The 20957-nt window shown below is 32.6% G+C and overlaps 1 protein-coding gene across 2 annotated transcripts in view; it reads left to right on the top strand.

Annotated features, from left to right (window-relative positions):
• LOC108910504 (cell surface glycoprotein 1) overlaps positions 1-20957 on the top strand; it is a 131768-nt gene that overhangs the window by 11763 nt on the left and 99048 nt on the right. Inside the window, exons 1-2 of one of the 2 annotated variants that reach the window (XM_018715120.2) lie at positions 13718-13937; positions 20425-20610. In XM_018715120.2, coding sequence (XP_018570636.1) covers positions 20449-20610 — 162 coding nt within the window. In that variant the 5' untranslated portion in view covers positions 13718-13937; positions 20425-20448. Of the gene's footprint in view, positions 1-13717; positions 13938-20424; positions 20611-20957 lie in introns of those variants that run through there. The other variant, XM_018715121.1, reaches the window with a different exon arrangement.

Genomic DNA, 20957 nt, shown 5'->3' with positions numbered 1-20957 from the left:
AATTTTTAGCGAATTACATTTAGGTGCATTTGTCGCTTGAAAATATTATTTATTGGTATAAATAAATGTTCTTATGTCATCGATGTTTAACATTCCATAGCGTCAGGAAAAAAAAACGGAAGTTGGTGGTAAACGAACACGCAATTTTACTTTAATTTGCATGGAAATACCAAGTTTAACATTCAAGTAAACTTAAAGTAGTGTTATTTCAGGGAACATATTAAATATTTATGTAAGTAATGTAAATAATTTTAGACACATTAAGCGAGAACCAGGTTAATGATTCAGTTCTTAAACCCATGCTGTGATAAAATTGTATATCCACTTTCTCTTTTAAGTCAAAAACTCATTAACATGCACAGACCGACTTTTTGTTCTCATCGGTATTGCAAGAGTGAGATTTAGTTGTACAGGCCTTGTTCTGCTAATTTTAGTTAGGCAGATATACATATATATTTTTGTATACTGGGATAGATCATTTTTGACTCAATATCCAAAAATTTGCAGTAAATTTAGCAGATGAAATAAATTGGCCAAGAATTTGGAGATCTGGTACAAATGTATCAGTCATTTTTGGAAACAAAAAGATTGGTTCGTAGTAGCTGTTTACTTAGTTAGTCTTTGTCAACGGTGACGATAGAACAGCAATAATACCAGATATGTATTTCTTTGAATTATTGTATTATTTAACAATTTTAATATATCAGGTACGCGTTTTGGGAACACCCTGTATAAGAAAGTTTAGAATAAGTCATTGTAAGATACATTTATTTTAATATTTCCAAATTCTTTGTATTTAGTTTTCATATTTTGTTATTTGTTTAACCACAGTTTTTCCTGATTATTTGTTTCCATTTCCTTAATAGTATTTTTTTCATTTTATACCTGCCACGCAAGATTTTTAAAGTAATTCATTTTCCTGTTGTTGGACTTTCTATTATCACTGCAGTATTCTGTTGTTCTCTTCTGAATTAATTTGCCTAAATCTCTGCCTCTAAATTGTTCTGTAAACTGCTTCATTAAGAAAATCACGTAGATAGCGATGCTAAAAAAACTTTGTAATGCTTCATATTTTTATGGGTACAAACATCTGTCCTGTGTTTTTGCTCCATGGTTTCGCTATCGATGGCACTAAAGTTGGTTGACATTTAAACAGTGTACGCAGTTTTGTTCAACTTTTTTAAATGCGGTTTATTGTTTAATTTGAATGTTTTTATCTGTCTCGGTCCAGTGGAAATTGCCTTAGGGTGAAGTGGGGAATACCCGCGTTTCCTTTTCAATGGATTAATCTGCATGTGGCAATAGCCTGTCACAATACAACAAAGCAAAATTAAATTTGTCAAACCTATTTTTATCGCAATTAAAACATTACAGTTTAAAACGTCGTTCTGTACCGGGCATGTTTTGTTCTTGTTTGTTTCTATAATTCCTGTGGTTACAGCTTTCTACAATAACGGTATCAGACTGACGTTCATTTGAAGACTGTGTAATTTAATTGGATAGGTCCGTTTAATTTTTGTTGGGTTCACTCGAATGGGTTATATTTTCTGCTTCGTTGTTACGTTTAAACAGTTAAAACTTTGAAGATCGTCGGGTTGTTGTCGGGTTTTAATTGAGTGCGATATCTCGAGGAGATAAAGGAGGAAATAATTGAGAGCAAAGAGGATATATTTAAAGCTGGTTAATTTTTTTTACCGTTAATGTACTGTTAATTCTTATGATTGTTACATGGGTATTATTATTTTCATTTTTAATATTCATTTGAGCTTATTACTTTACGTTTTGGTGGATATGTCGGCTAGTAATGATTACATTGTTTTGTTTGGTGTTTCATCCGAATTTTCTGAAATATGTAATATTAAAAAATGGGAAACGACACCATCGTTCATATCTTATTCTTGATTTTATTTAAACAAAGGCTTAACATAGTTTATTGTACTTTGAATAATCCAATACTAACTACTATTTAAAACTTTGTAACTTGAGGCAAATTTTTCTAGTTTTCTAATACTTTTTTAAGTCTATTTCTGTTATAAGAATACTGGCTAGTGATAAAAGAATGTGCTTCTTTCGTTAGAAGTTTGACGTGATAATTACTGGAATCTGAATGTCACAATTATTATAATTCAGTATACCCTTAATTTTGACTTGAATTTATTGTTTAATTTATATAATTTAATACAAGAAAATTTAAAAATATGAAAATACTTTTATTTTTACTCTTTCGAGAAAGTAATTTTTAAATAAAGCCACATTTGTACACAAAACGGTTTTAGTTTTTTAAAGAACATCATAAATTTGAAAAAAAAAATTTATCAATTATTCGAAGTTCCTCTACCAACGTAAACATAAGTTTGAAGGCGAGCAAGGAATTTATTGTACAGGGTGATTCACAACTTATCTAAAAAAATTTGGTAATATATGCGTCGTAAAAAAATGGAGTCAATATTGTAAAAAAAAATTTTGTAAAATTCTTAGTGTCCGAGAAAAAAAAATAAAGTTGTAGTATTTTCAACCTTTACTNTTTTCTGCTTCGTTGTTACGTTTAAACAGTTAAAACTTTGAAGATCGTCGGGTTGTTGTCGGGTTTTAATTGAGTGCGATATCTCGAGGAGATAAAGGAGGAAATAATTGAGAGCAAAGAGGACATATTTAAAGCTGGTTAATTTTTTTTACCGTTAATGTACTGTTAATTCTTATGATTGTTACATGGGTATTATTATTTTCATTTTTAATATTCATTTGAGCTTATTACTTTACGTTTTGGTGGATATGTCGGCTAGTAATGATTACATTGTTTTGTTTGGTGTTTCATCCGGATTTTCTGAAATATGTAATATTAAAAAATGGGATTTAAACAAAGGCTTAACATAGTTTATTGTACTTTGAATAATCCAATACTAACTACTATTTAAAACTTTGTAACTTGAGGCAAATTTTTCTAGTTTTCTAATACTTTTTTAAGTCTATTTCTGTTATAAGAATACTGGCTAGTGATAAAAGAATGTGCTTCTTTCGTTAGAAGTTTGACGTGATAATTACTGGAATCTGAATGTCACAATTATTATAATTCAGTATACCCTTAATTTTGACTTGAATTTATTGTTTAATTTATATAATTTAATACAAGAAAATTTAAAAATATGAAAATACTTTTATTTTTACTCTTTCGAGAAAGTAATTTTTAAATAAAGCCACATTTGTACACAAAACGGTTTTAGTTTTTTAAAGAACATCATAAATTTGAAAAAAAAAATTTATCAATTATTCGAAGTTCCTCTACCAACGTAAACATAAGTTTGAAGGCGAGCAAGGAATTTATTGTACAGGGTGATTCACAACTTATCTAAAAAAATTTGGTAATATATGCGTCGTAAAAAAATGGAGTCAATATTGTAAAAAAAAATTTTGTAAAATTCTTAGTGTCCGAGAAAAAAAAATAAAGTTGTAGTATTTTCAACCTTTACTTCACTGGGCTACTATAGTCACTTGGCTCCAGGCGGTTTCGAACTGAAATCCTATGTTAGTATTCAAGTTTTGGCGATAGTGTTTACATTAGTTTTTCAAGTGTTAAAAATGGCTTACGCGTATAGCAACTCTTAGTCGGTGGATATCGTTTTAATTTATGGTGAAGCAAGACATTTGTCTTAACTGGGTAAAACAGGCCCAAATGTGATTACACGTCGGTGGGCAAAATTTTGAACAGTTGTTGTAACATCAGGTACGTCTAATTATTGTATTAATTAAAACCACAAATTAATTTTATTAATTAATAATAACAATAGCAGCAAAAGCAGTTGAATTTCAAAAATTCTTTAAATTTTTTGTCCGTTCAGTTTTGGCAGCAGAGGTGGTAAAAACTTTCGTCGCGTTCGGTAAATGGGTTCCCACTTACCCCTACCTTGTAATTGGACACAAACAGAACATCACATGCGCAACATATGTTGTGTTAGGTTGACAAGATGAACGTGTTACCCGCTGCTGGTATCAAAGTTGACGACCGCTAATTTCAAAGCCAATTGAAAGGGAATAGAGAATGGCACGACGGCCATTGTCCGTTCTAAAAATACCCCGTCGGCTTCGAAACAAATGTTGTAATTACGACTTGCTATTATAACAAATACGTTCGATGGAAGATACCTTTTATATGCGGGTGTACGCAGTGTTTTGTGTGTTCGTAAGGGGAGAACAGAGATTATGTTACTTTTGTCGGTGGAATATCGCTATAATCTTCGGTAAAATTTTCGGCTTTACTTAGGTATAGGAACTGGTAGAGTAATGTCCTGTTTGTGTTTTCTAGAACCTGAAAAACAAAAACAAAACTGAAACAAACCCAAAACTCTTGTTTCCATCAAGCGGGCTACATTTTGTTCGAGTTTTGTTTTTGTTTTCGGTCCTTTTCCACTGGTTGTCGCGAAGAAGTCGGAACACATTTTTCCAATAACCACCCAACATATTTAGACAAGATTTTTTTATTCTTAGTTATGGCTGGTTTATACTTTAGTCCTTGGAAAAAAAAGTAAGTGTCTACAGAGTGTCCCACCTCGAACTCCATCGATGGATATCTGGGAAACCGCTCTAAGGATTTTTTTGAAATTGTGATGGTGTGATACGGACCGTGGGGCCCACCAAGTTAAAATATTTTCAAGGTTATCGTATTTCCGGTTATATCGGAAGTCGATACTAACTTTCTTATTTTAAATGGAACCCCCTGTATATTATTGCATTTTTGGAAAGAGCATCTATTTTTAAGGTGAAAACATATACCACACTCCATACTTAGGATTGACCGTTTCCGAGATATTTCGATTTTTAAACAAAAATTGACATGCAGACTGTCAGCAGAATTTAGTTTTCCCGGTTTATTTTTTTGTGCAAATTGGACATTTTGTAGAGGAAGGCCTACTTTATCGAATTTGACAGAAAATTTTCCAGTTTTTATACAGGGTGGTCAAAATTTTTTATCGAGTATGAAGTTCAGAATATGTGGAAAACTCGAAATTTTTAAATGGAAACCCCTAATTTTTTTGCAATAATATACAGGGGGTTCCATTTAAAATAAGAAAGTTAGTATCAACTTCCGATATAACCAGAAATACGATGACCTTGAAAATATTTTAGGTTGGTAGGCTCCACAGTCCATATCACACCATCACAATTTCAAAAAAATCCTTGCAGCGGTTTTCCAGATATCCATCGATGGAGTTCGTGGTATATGTACGGTTAAAGTGTTTACTTGGTTAGTTTGTATCCTATCCAACTAAACACTTTAACCGTACACATATATATTTTTTAATAGCTATAATTCATTAATGATTAAAATATTGTTTTTGGGAAGAAGAAAACGCCAACATAGATATTGGGTTGGATCACTTAAATAGAAAACACAACACGACCATTTCCACTAAACAGACTTGAGTTTCAAAACACTTCGAAACCTTTTGATGTGACCGCTTTCGAGCGGGACCCAAAAAACAAAACTCCAACTGCAGCAAAACACGCCAGTCTTCAAAAAGTTTGCGAAAAGTTACAGTTCTGTTTTATTCGACACAAGTTTGTGTTTTGTTTTTGTTTTGCCAGTTTAGTGGAAAACCGCCTTAACAACGGTAAATTCCGTTTACAATTCGTAATGAAGATTTATGAATATCTATAAAGCGTGAAAATAAACCATTATATATCTTTGAATTTATTTAAAAAAAGTGTATTATACAGAGTGTCCGCAAATATCACCGACAACGTTTGATATTCACGACGATAAATAAATACGATCTACGAATAAAAAGTTAAAATATTTTCGGTTTTTGAGTAACCGGCCTTCAAAGTTGTCAAAAATAGAACTAATTTAATTAATAACTTCATAACCTTGTACCGATTTGGCCCATTTATTTGGACTATTACGGCGTATTATTTCTTTAAGTTTTAGTCAAATCAATATACTGGGCGGTAGTTTTCTCTGGTTAACTACCCCTTTTATAGGTCAAAACTTTTACAGTGGTCGTATTTTTTTAAACGGACAGCAACAATGAAAAGGTTTTATTAAAAAGAAATTTTTTTTTTTTCGTAGATCGTATTTATTTATCGACGTGAATATGAAGTCAAACGTTGTCGGTGAAATTTGAGGACACCCTGTGTATTATTAGTTCTCGTATTTTTTTTACTCTCTAAATTTTTAGTTGACCATCTTTAAGTAATCTTAAAAAAAATTTGTTTAATATATAGAAAAATAATTTTTGGGTTATTTAAAGCTTGTGGAAAGAGTTGTGTGTTAGAGAACTCGGTAAGTGTCCGAGATTTGCAAAAAAAAACAAAGACTGATTGGACGTTATACAACTTTTTGCAATTTATTTTAAAATTGACATTTGAAAACAAAATGGAAGCCGCTGTCAAAATAAGGAAAATTTTTTGAAGATTGCGAATATTGTAAAGAAATATTCGAAAATACGTATTTTTCACAGTCCCATGGAATTACAAAAATATAATAAAATGTTTAAGAAATCGTTTTTCTTGGAAACACTACAAAATATCCGGTGGCGTCGAATTTCTGAGGTTTACAGTGAGAGCGACGCGACGCCCGGTATTTCTGCCACTGGTGCGCGTATTTATATCCAAATTTAGTGGATTTTTGCCTTTAATTAAATAAGTCTCTAGCCTAAGTTTCGTCATTCATCATTGAACATCTTCATAGAAAACGTAATTTTTTTAATTTGAACATCTCGAAAGCTATTGATTTGTGGACTCGTGTTTTTAAAGCCTTTTCGGCTTAAAATAAATCAAAGAATCGTCCGTTAAAGTTTGTCAACGTGTATAATTTAAATTAACACCCTGCATTTTATACAGGGTGTCTCAATAATGTACCACTTGATTCTGTTGTCAAAAATAAGAATATTTTTTCGTATAAACAGGTCGTGACATGCTTCCTAAATGGGGCCTCAAAAAATTCATTTTTTTATATTTCCGAAACGGGTTGAAGGAAAATTATGATTTTTTTTCCGCCACAAAAAAGATAGGTACTCCTTATTTCTTTCGATACAATGCTCAATTTCCGAGAAAAACGGATTTAAGCATTTTATTACATTACATCGATAAAATTAAAAAAAATTTCTTGTATAGTCGAAATGGGTACGTGTACCATTATGAATTTTGATATGTTATCATATACATTGTAATAAACAACGTGAAAAGTGCTTAGAAAAATTTGTTGTGGGCGTCCCAAGTAAAGGGGGGGGGGGAGGTTCTGGTAAAATTTGCCCCAAATTTTTTACATGTTGCTATATTCAAATTTAAACAGTAAAATTTGATAGATCTGAATTTTCTATGAAAAAATGATGATAATATTATATATCGAAAAAGTAATCCGTTTTCGAGAAAAGTCGGTTTAAATATGTTGTAACACTTTCCAAAGTGTGCGCTAAGAATTACAAAAATATGCAGACAGGCTATGGAAACAAAAATTACGCGTAGTTAAAAACGTACTGATAATACTAATATGTATTTATTTGAATTATTTTTAAATTTCTTAATATCTTCTCTGTATTTTCTGTTTCTCTCTGAAAATAAACAACTTTTATTAACCAACTGATTAATAGACGAATAAGATAGACGAGACGATAGAATAAACAAATTACTTACCTATAGACGATATGCTCTACAAAAATTGGTCAAAGTTGCTTCCATGTGCTAATAAACATACTTCCAAACGACTGTAAAAATTCTGTAACCAAAAACACCACACCACACATTCATTGAAAACCGTTGCTGAAACCGCGATCTCTGTACAACGTGAGGATTTGCATCACACCACGCATCACATCAATAAACATTTTATTCGCCAGTTAAGTAATACTGTAACTCACAACACACGTGCACAAGATGCACAGGGTCGCCTTACATTTATGGTTAATTTTCTTAATTTATTTTCTCGAAAATAGGACATAAACCATCAGTTACTTAATAAAAGTCGCTCATTTTCGCGCTATTTTCAAGGAACACACCTATTGCAGAAACACCCCGTATATATATTTTTTAATAGAGTGATGTATTTATTCTACACATTTTATTACATTTAGTTAAAAATATGTATATATTTGTTTGAAATTAACGAAATCAACGTTAAATCTTTTTATATTTTATATTATTTTATTTATTTATTTATTTATTTAAAATTACACTGCTTACGGGAAAATCCCAGTTACAGAGCAGGAAAAAACAAAAAAATATAGTAAGCAATTACAAAATACAGTAGAAAAAACAATAAACACTAGGAAATACATAGAAAATACAAAAATATATGACAAACAATAAAACATATTAAAACAAAGTTATCCTAAAAAATATTTTCTTAATACTAGGTAATGTCGTAAGAAAGATTATTTTATACATAAGTAAATGTATATGCTATTAGTATTTAATTCACTAGCATTAAGTGGTAGTTAATCGTCACAAAGTACGCAACAGGAAAGCAATAGTCTCGTGTAATATACGTGATGTTATGTGTAGGTATTTTGCCACTATACGTGCGTAATGAAAGAATGTAAATGATAGAGGAATTAAATTTAAATTCAATAATTTAGATCCATCGTATTTTTGCTTTTGATAATCAAGTCGGTTAGGTAAACGTTGTAAACGTAGTGAACAGTTTTTTGAAAATTGTGCAACGTCATAACGTCAATCAAGTGAAGGATACAGGCTCAATAACATAAGACTCCATTATTAAACTCAACTAAATCACACTACCAGTATACAGGCTGTCTTGCGGTGACGGCCCATTTGAATTCTGAAAATTTGGGCCCCCTGGGTATTTTTGGGACTGCTCTCTTTAAATGAAATGATGGCCTTTGTTGTAGTACTTTTGGTTATATCGGAAATCACCCACTACTGGCTTACTTTAAATGGAACCCCCTGTATATTTTTGCATATTTGGTTTCTACGCGTAATTTTAGGGGGACTTTTATCAAGCTTCCCTATCTCTATCTCTAATGGCCTTCGAGATATCTGAATTCTTTCAAAAAAGTTCCTTTTCGATATCCTAATAGAAAAATGCCTATTTTTTACATCGTACAGTTCATCGTGCTCATTTTCGTACAATTATTTCGACGGACTTTACTTTCGATCGCACTTTAGCGATCTGAAACGCTGACGGTATCATTTAACGTTGCATATTAAGGAGAATATTGTTTATAAACAGGGCAGGTTTATCGTTCCTTCTAAAAATAACGTTTCCTGGTATGCCGTACAACAATAAACTGAAACAATGGGTAAACATACTTGGATTGAATATTAGTGATAAAACAGAGCGGTAACAAAAAGTGCAGACGCAGATGTGTCGTAAAATCCGAGAGGCGATGAGTCGCGATATAAAATACCTTCTGCTGCAATTAAATTCTGCACGTGCATGCGTTGTCCTTATATAGGAGGAAAAAAGTAAATCGCCTTTTCCGTTTTCAGCGACTGAATTCTAAAAATTCGTGCAGAGGAAATAAAAGCTACCTAGAACAGATTTTTATTTTCAATTATTAACATTGTTACAAACTAACAAAGATGTGGTAATCTTATTTACTTCGCTCACTACTAACTCCTACTTAAGTTTTGTCTGTTTGGCGCTCTTAACATAGATTATTCTACTGCTGTTGCTTTCAGAAGTGTCCTCAATGTCAGTCCATTCGCTGCTACCCGAAACGACAAACGTTCGTTCCGAGATTTGCTCGCTGCATCGATTTGAGACTTTTCTAGGACTTTCCTCGACACATCGGACCTCTGTGCTTTGAGAGGATTCGGCGGATCCACGTTGATCCACTTCTGTGTTCATTTCGGAGATATTCTTCAGCCTTTCTTGCGTGAGAGCCTCCTTTAGATTGATTTTTTCTTCGGAGACGGTCAGTCCAATGCACATATCCACTGGTACGTTCAGCGACGCCAAAACGATCAGCTCATTATCGCCGTCCAGGTCCATGTACGACAGTTGCCTTGTATTCGACAGAACGGCTGTTATCGGTTTGGTTTTCTTCAAGCTCTGAAGGTAACTTTCATAGATGCCACCTCCCTGCCTAAACTCCGATTCCGTGAAGACCTCAGAACTGGTGCTCTCGTGTTCTTGGTCTCCGGGACCCTCGAACGGCGCTATAGGGAACTCTGGGGGGTTGTTGAGGAACCTCCGGGTGCTGCGTCTCGTTGATATCCACTGGAAAAGTATGCACAGGAAAGACATAGAGCATAGACTACTTACGATGAAGACGAGGGTGAAGTATACGTTGGTGGTTTCCTCGTTGAGGCAGGTTTTCTCGTCGAAACTGTCCGAGCAGTCCGCTTCCGAGTTGCATATTTGCTCCTGTTTTATGCATTTCTTCTCTGTCGGGCATTTGATCGCGTTGGGGCATAAATCCGTACAACCGAGCTCGTCTTCACCTTTAAGGCAATGAATCACACCGTCACACCTTTGAGACACAGGGTCGAAGCATCTGCCGGACTTCATGCTGCAAGGGGTGAGGTTGATTGGACATTTACCGCAGTTCATCTTGTCAGAGTGATCGCTGCAAGTAAAGTCCCTTTTGCAGATATCGGTTGCGTTGTAACATCCTGTTTTATCGTAGCACTGGTAGTCGGAATAGCGGCATTCGCTGTTTTCACGGGTATAAAAATCTATCCATGTATGCACGTTCTCGGAAGCCTCCAGATATATCAGCGTTTTACTTCCCCTCGTCGATAAGGTTATAGGTTTTTTCGGGGATTCCTTGCATAATTTTATGTAGTTCTTGTTTGAGTCCCCGTCTAGGACGGATAAACAACACGGGTACTGGGGTAAGCACTTGTGTAAACCTGTTTGTAATATCCTTATGGTCGTTATTCTTCCGTTTGGAGGATGCACAGTCCACATGCAAGAAATATTCTTGTTGAACATAGCTGGATTCGTTTTTATGGTACCATTGTTGCCGTAGAAAATCTCTTGTCCGCAGTAGTTTGCTTCGTTTCTCGATAATATTTCGCTTAGGAGAAGCAGAAGTAATGACACTTTCCCGTGCATCTTATACATTAAAATGTCAACTTGAATTAGTTGCTAGTAGACGTCATTCTGTCTAAGGGTGTCAAAATAATAGACGTCACGTCAAGTACCTAGTTTTTAAGGGTTCCAGTTTATGGTCTATATTGAAAATTAGTTTCTATCATGTACACTCGACGCAAGATAAAGGTTTCCAATCTGAATCGTATTTTGTTTGAAATATGACGGCTTAACCGCTTGTCTATATGGGGCGTTCCCATTAAACTCGTGTGGCAATACGAGTTTTGTACAAAAATGCTTTCCTGGTAGATTGGCACTTTTAAAATGGGACTAATCGGCAAACTCTTTCGGCATTTTTTATAATCTTGTTTCTATTATGTCTACTACCTACTTACGAATAGTTAGATTGAATAAATAACTATTCTATCAAATTATGTTTTAATGTCTCTGACATTACAGTGACATTTCTGTTGTGACAGTGACTCTATAATAGAAAAATGATGGTACTAATATTAGTACTTTCCTATGCAAAATGCGAAAAAGGTAATTATTAGTGAACTTAAACGTAATTCAGTTTCAATGGTGTTAAAAAAAGATGAAAAATTTTTTTGTATTGATTCTTTGCTTTACTACAACATTAATTGACGCTATTTTTTGTGGCGTTGGTGATATCTTAAAGAATCTTTGTTTATAATAAAATTTTGTGTAAAAGTCATGTATTAACCATGTGTTAATTTATTGTGCCAGTTAACATTTGTTTAAGATATCCTTATCTGTACGCATTTTTCAAATATTTATGGTTTTAGTAAACATTTCCAATACTTACGGACAGTTAGTCGTAATCGTTTTTAAATGGACTTAAAGTGGAACATTAGAGAAATATATAGGTTAATTAATTGGAAACTGAAAGTCACTTTCTGTTTCTAATAATTTGAGTCGGTTTTTTATACAAAGTAACCGAATTCATAAGCCGAACCTACTGATAGAACTCCTCAGATTAAGGAAAAAAGTTCCTATGAATATGGGTCAGGAAATGCTTAATTTTCCTCAAAACTTTTTTAATATATTCTAAAGACCAAACACACAGGTGTTTGTTATCCTTTAAAAGAGAAAAAGAATATCAGATTAGAGAAATTTTATCCCATCTTTTACTTATTTAATATCTGAACTTTAAAATTTGGGCTTTTGTACGTCAAAATTTCCTCACCCCATTTTTGAATAGTATAAACTTGTTTAAACTTGTTTAAATAATAAGAGTTCTTGTATGGAAAAATGTACAAATTTAAAAATTCTGTTGTTAAAAATAAGTGAAACATTTTTTTCGAATATTTCGGCTAACATTTTATTTAGGCCCCCATTTTTACCCGCTTCTGGATGATTTTTATTCCTAGTTATCATGTTTTCTTATAAAATAAAAAAATACAAGTATTAATTTCTATTTGTTTATTTTTAGACGATTTGAATCTACAGGGTGATTCACAAATAGTGACCAAAATGAAACCTCGTGTTGTTTGGTGAATTTTAAGGGGAGTCTTTCCTATACAGTTTTTATTTAGGACGCTTCGTTAAAAAGATACAGGGTGTTCAACTTTATATTTTAAATTTTTTTAAATAATTTAAAAAATAGAAAGTGAAATAATTTGTAAATGTAAATGTGAATGTACGTAACGTAAATTTTAGGAAAAACCCTCAGATTTTGGACAATGTTTACATAAATACATGTGCCCAATTTCAAATTATTTCACCTAGTATTTAAATTATTTAAAAAATTAAAAATATTTTTTGAAGTTTAACACCTTGTAGCTTGTTAACGAAGCGTCCTAGATAAAAACTTTATAGGAAAAACTCCCCTTAAAAGTCACTAAAGAATGCGAGGAATCATTTTTGGTCACCATTTGTGACCCCCTGTATAAAAAAAACATTTCACGAAAATCAATTTGAACCGTATCTTGAAAAGTAACCGAACCATGTTTATGAGAACAACGGAGGAAACTTTTTAGTAATACAAATCCTTTTTTTTCTAATTTTGCGACCTTGTATCTTGAAAAAAAAATCTTAAATGAAAAATTAAATCGGGAAAGATATTTTTTCCACTCAAAGAAACTGCAATTAACGATTTTACTTACTTTTTTGTAACACCTTGTATATTTTCCAGAAAAGAAAGTACTTATAGCTACAAATTTAGATAAAGAACTTACTACAAATTTGAATTTCAAATAGTACCTCGACATTTTGAAATTAAATTTAACGTTTCTAACGTCTAATTCAATTCAACATAAAAATGTCAGTTAATATATTTAAAATAGGATATTTTTTCGGATTACATAATTACATTGCACTTCCTTGCTAGAAATCTTTGACCAGCCCTTGTTGTTCTCGTTCTAGGTTCTGTGGGTGCAGCCCCGTTATCAGAACCCCTAGGTCCATCCCCAGTGGCCTCTAACCGTCCGAGACAAGCTTTATTTATTCAGCAGTGACTTTGTTAACTAAAATGTCGCGCTAGCACCTGCTTTATTCTATAAATAACAATTACAGCCGCAAATGCGGTTAAGGTATCTGCATTTTCAATTAGTTTTGTTACTCGAATCGACTGGATCATAACTTAATCAGTTAGGGGAAACCGTGGCGTTTTTTCCACGTCAGGTCCCTCAAAATCACACGTAATCCTCGTTCGGTACTGGCGTACGGCTCGGTTTGACATAGTTCGTTCCCCCTGAGACCCGAAGTGATCCTCAGAGCCGACTCTGCCCAGCAGTGCGCCGTGGTACCGGTAACAGTCATTTGTTTGAAAACCACCGTTGGTTGGAGTTTTGAACGCGTGGTTGTGCTTCGAGCTGTCAATTGTTTTTGTTCGGTTTTTCAGTTGTTGTGGTTTAGTGGCTGTTTGTTATGTTTCCAACCGACAATTAGGAGTGCCGTCTTGAAGCGTTGTCGTATTTCTTATGTGAGTGTTTTGAAAATACGCTGGGAAAGTTGACAGCACGGGGCGCCTTAAAAGTAAACGAAACAGATATGAATGCTGAAGCTTGATTTAATTCCTTGCTAGCGTTACAGTAACGATGTTTTTAACACATCAGTATTTTAAAATTGAGGTTACCTTTATTTCTAGCCTGACGTTGCTCTGCCCCTTGTCGTCAATTAAAACATAAGGGTGTCTGCATTTTTCCGTGAACTATGTTTGCGTAAATTGATCCATTGTGTTTTCGTAATTGTTAAGTGAGTTCAATTACAACAGGTGAAGTCTGGCGGCGACTTTTTATATTTCGTCTGTTAATTTGTGGGTGAATATATTACGATTACGTCTGTGGGAAAATATTCGTGGATCTTAGACCAGAACAAATTTAATTAAATTAGATATGTGGCGTTTGGATAAATTTTAGAACGCGTTAATTCAATACCTATACGTAATTATGTGTTTTTACTGTATTTGGCATATTGAAATTGGTAAATAATGTACTCTGTCAAAGAATTATCTTTACTTTTTAATATAATTCTATCATCACTCTCGACAAAGACCAACAAAAATAGGCACGATAGAATAATACTTTACTTCTACATTTTCTTGTAACTGGAATGAATAAATATGAAATTAAATATATAAAACACAAAATATTTAGAAAAAATGACATTTTGGAAGACGGTGTTAAAGGTTTTGACAATAATGACAATATAATGTGTATATTAATGCAAATTGTTTTTTTACCTAACTTGTGTCCCTTTTTACTAAATTTCTTTAAAACAAAATATACAAATGTAAATATTTTTTAAAAATCGACTTATAAACCAATTCTAAGCAAAATGCAGAAATAGTAAAATCTTTCTGTCGCGACATGTGATGATTTTTGCGTGTTAGTCTTTATTAAGGGTGTTGTTAGAACAACAACACTATTTACCTACAATTTCAATATGTCATATACGTGTTTTGTATTACTAATATTTAGACATATTTTTTAATTTTTATTATGCATAAAGTTCATGGTAATTATTTTGACAATTTTTATTATACCCACTGAGAGGGATACATTGATGAATTTTGTGTATATTGAACTCATTTTTGTCTATATTTTAAAATAGTTGTAACCTTTAATATCTGCATATGCAATTTTGAAATTTAACAAATTCCTTGTTAAAAGGCATCTTAATAAAAATCATGGGTTTGATACCAGTTCAGCCGGTTCATGCTGGTGCCAATTAGTGATATTTGAAATATTGTGATAGATTCTTTAGAAGCGCACTTTGATGATACATAAACGTTTGACCATGAAAAAAAATCACACTTAATTATACAGGGTGATTCACAAATGGTGACCAAAAATCGAACCTCATATTCTTTGGTGAATTTTAAGGAGGGTCATTCCTATAAAATTTTTATCTAGGATGCTTCGTTAAAAAGATACAGGGTGTTAATCTTCAAAAAATATTTTTAATTTTTTTAAATAATTTAAAAACTAGTAAGTGAAATAATTTGAAATTGGGCACAAATAAACATGTAAACATTGTTCAAAATCTGAGGACTTTTCCTAAATTTTACATGCTCCAGTGGCGGAGATACAGGGTATCGGTGGCATGTTTTCTAAATAAAATAGTACGCCATTGCTTTACGGTAACAACCATGATTTTTTCGGATTCGTCTTTCAATTAACTACAAATTACCTACTATTCTCTTATGTTTTTCGAAAAAAGTCTGATTTTCAAGTAGATATTTTTTTAAATTGATGCTCAATTGTTTTTCCGGCTACATATTCTGATTCTTCAAGACTTTTTACGTACGAATACATTCCTGGTTCACCCTGTATATGTTTTGTATTCCGAAAATAAATTGTTTTCTCCCGGACACTACACAGACAATTCGCTTTCAGAATATTGATCGATGACTTTCACTAAAGCTTTGAAGTTCATGATGTGGTAGGCGAAACATTTTTTTTATGGTATAATGAGACCTCACGCAAATTCCTTTGCGCGGGCAAGTACTGTGTATGATTTTTCTTGCACGCGGTTCTTTTCCTCCATAAATCATAAATACCAAGGTAATGCTGCTGAGGAATTTATGCATTAATTCATGTATTACTTGATAAATAATTGCAAAATAAGCCGGCCAACCTTTGCAACTGTACCATATGAAAGTTTAAAGTGTGGTATGTTATAGTATCGCTGGAATAATCCTACGTGAGACTTCAATTGTAATTAATCATATAAATTGCATCTCAAATGATACAATAAGGGTTCTGATTGTGAGTCGTAGTTCATTTTCATTCTCTCAAATACATTTAATGATAGATCTGTGCTGACGATACCTGACAAGTTTGCAGTACCCCAACCAAAGTGCCATCTGCGGCAGGAAGTCAGACAACAGGAAACAATCCTGTACAGACAGGATTGTATAGAATATAGACTGTAAACAAATTATTCGTCGGTGATTAATTCATCTAATCGTTCGACTTTGTTTATAGAACAAAAACAAACAGCTAGCACGATATTTTAATAATAAATAATAGTCCTTATTTGCTTGACAAACTAGCGAAAGTAGGCGTGGACTTACAATATCCTGCTAAAATAATTTTTGAGTCTAATGACATTTTACATGTTTTTACTGTCATTACCGTTCAAGTTATATAGCAGCTTGTTATAGTGAAGTGCAACAACTCTTATTGTCTCCTGTTAGTTCCAGCACGTACAAGTACGGTAAATCGTTGTTTTTTTTTATATTAGTCGGTACAGTTATTTTAACGATATTTGCCTAGGTGTCGACAGTATATAAGTAACGTTAGTTATTCGCTTTATATATATTTTTAAATATTATCTAGTTAAGCTTAAATTCATCGTTGTATGATTCAGTGTCACAACAAGAGATAGTAAGGGCAAACAATGTTTTAGGTGATAATATACGTAATTACTATAAAAAAGTATTTTTGTCTCGCATATTGTTCCGCAAATATTACTGTTTACTTGGAAAAGTATTTGCACACATTTTATGCAGGGTTTGTTCCAAGCATGACTTAAAGAAAAGGCATAGTAACCTCAGGTAAAAATTTCAAGATGTATATAAAGAATAATTTGTCAGTAAGGCAGTTTTTTATTTTTTTATGTACTTAACATTTGCGCAGTTAGAAAAATTTAAATCGTAGACCATTATCCTGTGCTGGATTTCTGTGGTGTAAAAATATGAGTATGTGGCTAATTCTGTTCTGTAACAGTGTGTTAATTATATTAAGTTAATGGCTATTAACCATTGTTCCAATAAATAAATGTAAATAAGCGCATTCTTTGTATTGATAACTTTATCTCCTCTTAATTGTTGTAATGGACAAACAACAGAGACGTCCCTCTTGACCGGCGTAGGGTTCGTTTCGTCCGTGTGCGCCAGGGCCGTACTCAAAATTAAACGTAAATTTTAAAACGAATATAAAAATTTAAACTAAAACTTGTAATAACTTGAAACATATTTTAGTTATTGTTGCGTTCAGGCGAATGTTGCAATAAGTAGTACGTATATACTGTACTATATGAGTCACGGTTATATATACAGGGTGTCACAATTAGGAGATTTTTTTAAAGGTAACTAGTTTTTTCCGTTTACAGGAACTGTTTTATTTGTAGGTATTGTGTTTTGATCTGTCCTTCAATATTCTTCTCGAATAATCAGCATATCATACTTTCATCAACATTTAAAACAGGGATATCAAAGGATTTTTTGAAATTATCGACAAAAGTTGCCGATCTAGGTATTTAGTCCAGCGAAAATAAGGTAAAAGCTCCCAATTTTTTTGAATAGCATGGATTTTCTTGCAAATTTGCAAACAAGCTCATCTGACCCCCCACTTCAAAAGTTATATTGTCTAGATATGTCCTTTTTTCTATTTGGAGGTGAAAACTACCCTTGTACGAAAAGAATGCGAAAATCGCAGATTTACTTATTTTAAAGATTCAATTCATGTTCTAATATGTTGGATAAAGTTCCTTTCATGTTTTTTAATATAATTTATGAAATTTAAATACTTTTTAACCCTTAAAAATCCTTAAAAACTACCCTTCCATGGTCAAAAATAGAAAAAAGTTTTTAACAGTTTAAAATGTTCTTTTGGTGCATTCACAATGTATTGCATTTCTTTCGTTATTCATTAGAAAGCTTACGAGTCATTACAAAGTTGCAACCCTTAAAAACCATCCCTTATAATAAAATAAACAAAAAATATTATTGAAAGCTTGAGATGTTTTAATGCATATGTTGAATTATAAACTTTTTTATTGGTTTTCAAATGATCTATGATATATTGCAACTTTTCAGCTACCCAAAAAACGCTTATGGAAGACCTAGCCCTCATAAAAAACCCTACCCCTTATCGAAAAATATCCTAAAAATTATATGTGAGTATGATAATATAAATTTTTTTCGATTTTATTGAATTTATTCTTAATATTTTTATATTAAATTAATATCAAATATACATAAACATGTGAACTCGGACAAGTGTAAGTATGTGTATTATTAAAATACTTACTCAAATCAGTTCACAAGTGCTCCAAAATACACAAAGATGATGGTAATTTACCCGCTCCGAAAATTTTACCGAAAAAATGCGATTAATTTTTTTACCACAACTTTTGTAATTTTAAAGTTATATGTTTACTTAAAAAACCATTTTGTAGGAAATTTAAAACACTTTAAGTTCTGTGATTTGCAGTTTTTTTGAGCCCTTCGTTTTTTGAATTTGTAAGATAAAAGGGCTCAGGAAAGGCAGTCTTGGAGCTTAGTTTTGAGCTTCTAACGGTCATAACTATCAAATTTTGTCTTACAAAAATTTAAAAAAGCAAGTTGTTCAGTAAGAAAATACCTACAATTTCTTATTCTATCATTTTTTTAATAACTTTGTTAGTTTTTGAAATATTTTGGAATAAGGCGATTTTTTTAAAAAATTAAAAATTTTATTCAAAAGTAAATGAAATATTTTTTTAAATTTAGGCTTCTAAAATCGTTTCCCAGAATCTACTATTAATACATAAATAAAGTAAATTGCAGAAGGAATACGTTTAATTTTTTTTCCGTCATTAATAATTTTAATAGGTACCGATTTTTTTTCTCAAAAATTAAGACAGTATTTTGATTGTAACTTCATTAGTTTTTATGCTGTTTTCGAAATTGACTTCAAACTCTGGGAGTCATAACTCGGGGTCTATACCACTTACAAAAATAAAAAAGCAATCTCTTTGCTATTTAATTACCTTCATTTTTGCTTATGATAATTTTTTTGATAGAACTTGTAGTTTTTGAGATATTCACGAAAAATGGCCCAAAACCATGCATTTTTTGGGCTAAAAACGAACATGTTTAGGCGCAAATAACTCAAAAAGTATTGACTGTACAAAAAATTCTTATAGAACATTTTTTGCTAAGAATTCGTCCCTTTATCGAATCGTGAGGTTATTTTTAATAAAAAAAATCCCACCCTCCAGAAGGGGTGGCATCCACCCCTAGGGTAAAAGCACACATTGGCACTATATAACTTTTGTTTCTTGGGCTATTCCCTATCAACAGCTCAAATTTCACGTCAGTCCATTCCATCCGAAAAAATTGGTAGCCAAAATGTTTCAGTGACTGGAATTTTAATTTAATTCACAGGAAAGACTGTACTATTATCACAATTATACAGGATGAATCAGCCACAATATGAATTTTAAGTGGAAAGGCCCAATAAAAACAGTAAATCGAAAAAAACATTACTCGACCTTTTAAAAAATAAGTAAATTACCTCTTAACTTCCGTTAATTCAACGAACTCTTTTACATCATATTTGCTGAATAGGTACGCGCTGGCGCACTACGGAGCGATTCAACGTTGAAGCGAAACAGCAGATTTCCTCAGTCATCTTACAATTGGTTTCAAAATCAAAGTGTAGCAGATCCCCATTTTATTAACAACGCGCAATGGTAGGCATCAGACTACTCTTTGAAAAGTAATGTCATAATAAGGTATACGTTTATACGTACTACAATCTGAATAATTAATTGAACACAATATTAAAAACTTATATTTAACATAGGCAATGAAAACTTTAACAATTTTAAAAGTGCTAAATACTAATATTTAAAAAAGTACTAACCTAACAATCGAAAACAATTATTATCCTTATACATTTTCTTTGTATTAACAAATAAATTAATACTTGTTAATACTTAAAATGTAAAACAATATCTTATTCATTCACGTATCTAGGTAAAAAGCTCTGTTTAGTGGTTGTCGTTTACTACGGATTAAAAACGCATTAAGAGCTAGACTAATGACCAAATATTACGGTAGGACAAGATTCACTCTCGATAAACCTTTGTAAGCCCTTGATAAAGGGCCGCCTAATCTATAAGGGCAAGCGAAATTAGTGGTATTCCACTTGTTTTAGTACTGACAGCAATTTTAATTTGTCGATGTTTCCTTGCAGTAGCACGTAAGTCCACAAATAGAAATGGGAGGCAAGTCTTCGAAGAGGTCGGTAGACATAACCACGACGCCGAAGAAGGGCGACGAAGAAGTTGTGACGGAGGGCGAGGGTAAACTTGAGAAAATAGGAGACGCCGACGTAAAGATCACATCTAACGGTGCTGTACACACGGATCTGGAGTTTGCGGTGAGTGCTCCCTAACTTTTTTTTTTTTTTTTCATTGAATATTAAGCGACTTCCTGACGTTCCATTTGAATCACAATTGCCGGTAATGGCATGCGCATTGATTACTAATATACTGGTTGCTTTGGAGGGAATACATTATTCCTTAAGTGCTAGGTAATGGCGTAGGGCGTTTTTCATTATTGGGTGGATATGGGTTTGTAGTTAAAATAAAATTTCGTGTGGGATATTTTGGGAGTAATTTAAGATTTATTGATGCCGAGGAAAGGAAATCGACTTAGTTTTGTGACAAACGACACGTAGTACTACAAAACGGTTTAGAAGTATGTATGTCATTATTCTCCACGTTG

This window comes from Anoplophora glabripennis, unplaced genomic scaffold, assembly GCF_000390285.2.
Source record: "Anoplophora glabripennis isolate ALB-LARVAE unplaced genomic scaffold, Agla_2.0 scaffold605, whole genome shotgun sequence".
NCBI lineage: Eukaryota > Metazoa > Arthropoda > Insecta > Coleoptera > Cerambycidae > Anoplophora > Anoplophora glabripennis.
This window is presented reverse-complemented; position numbering and strand designations above follow the sequence as displayed.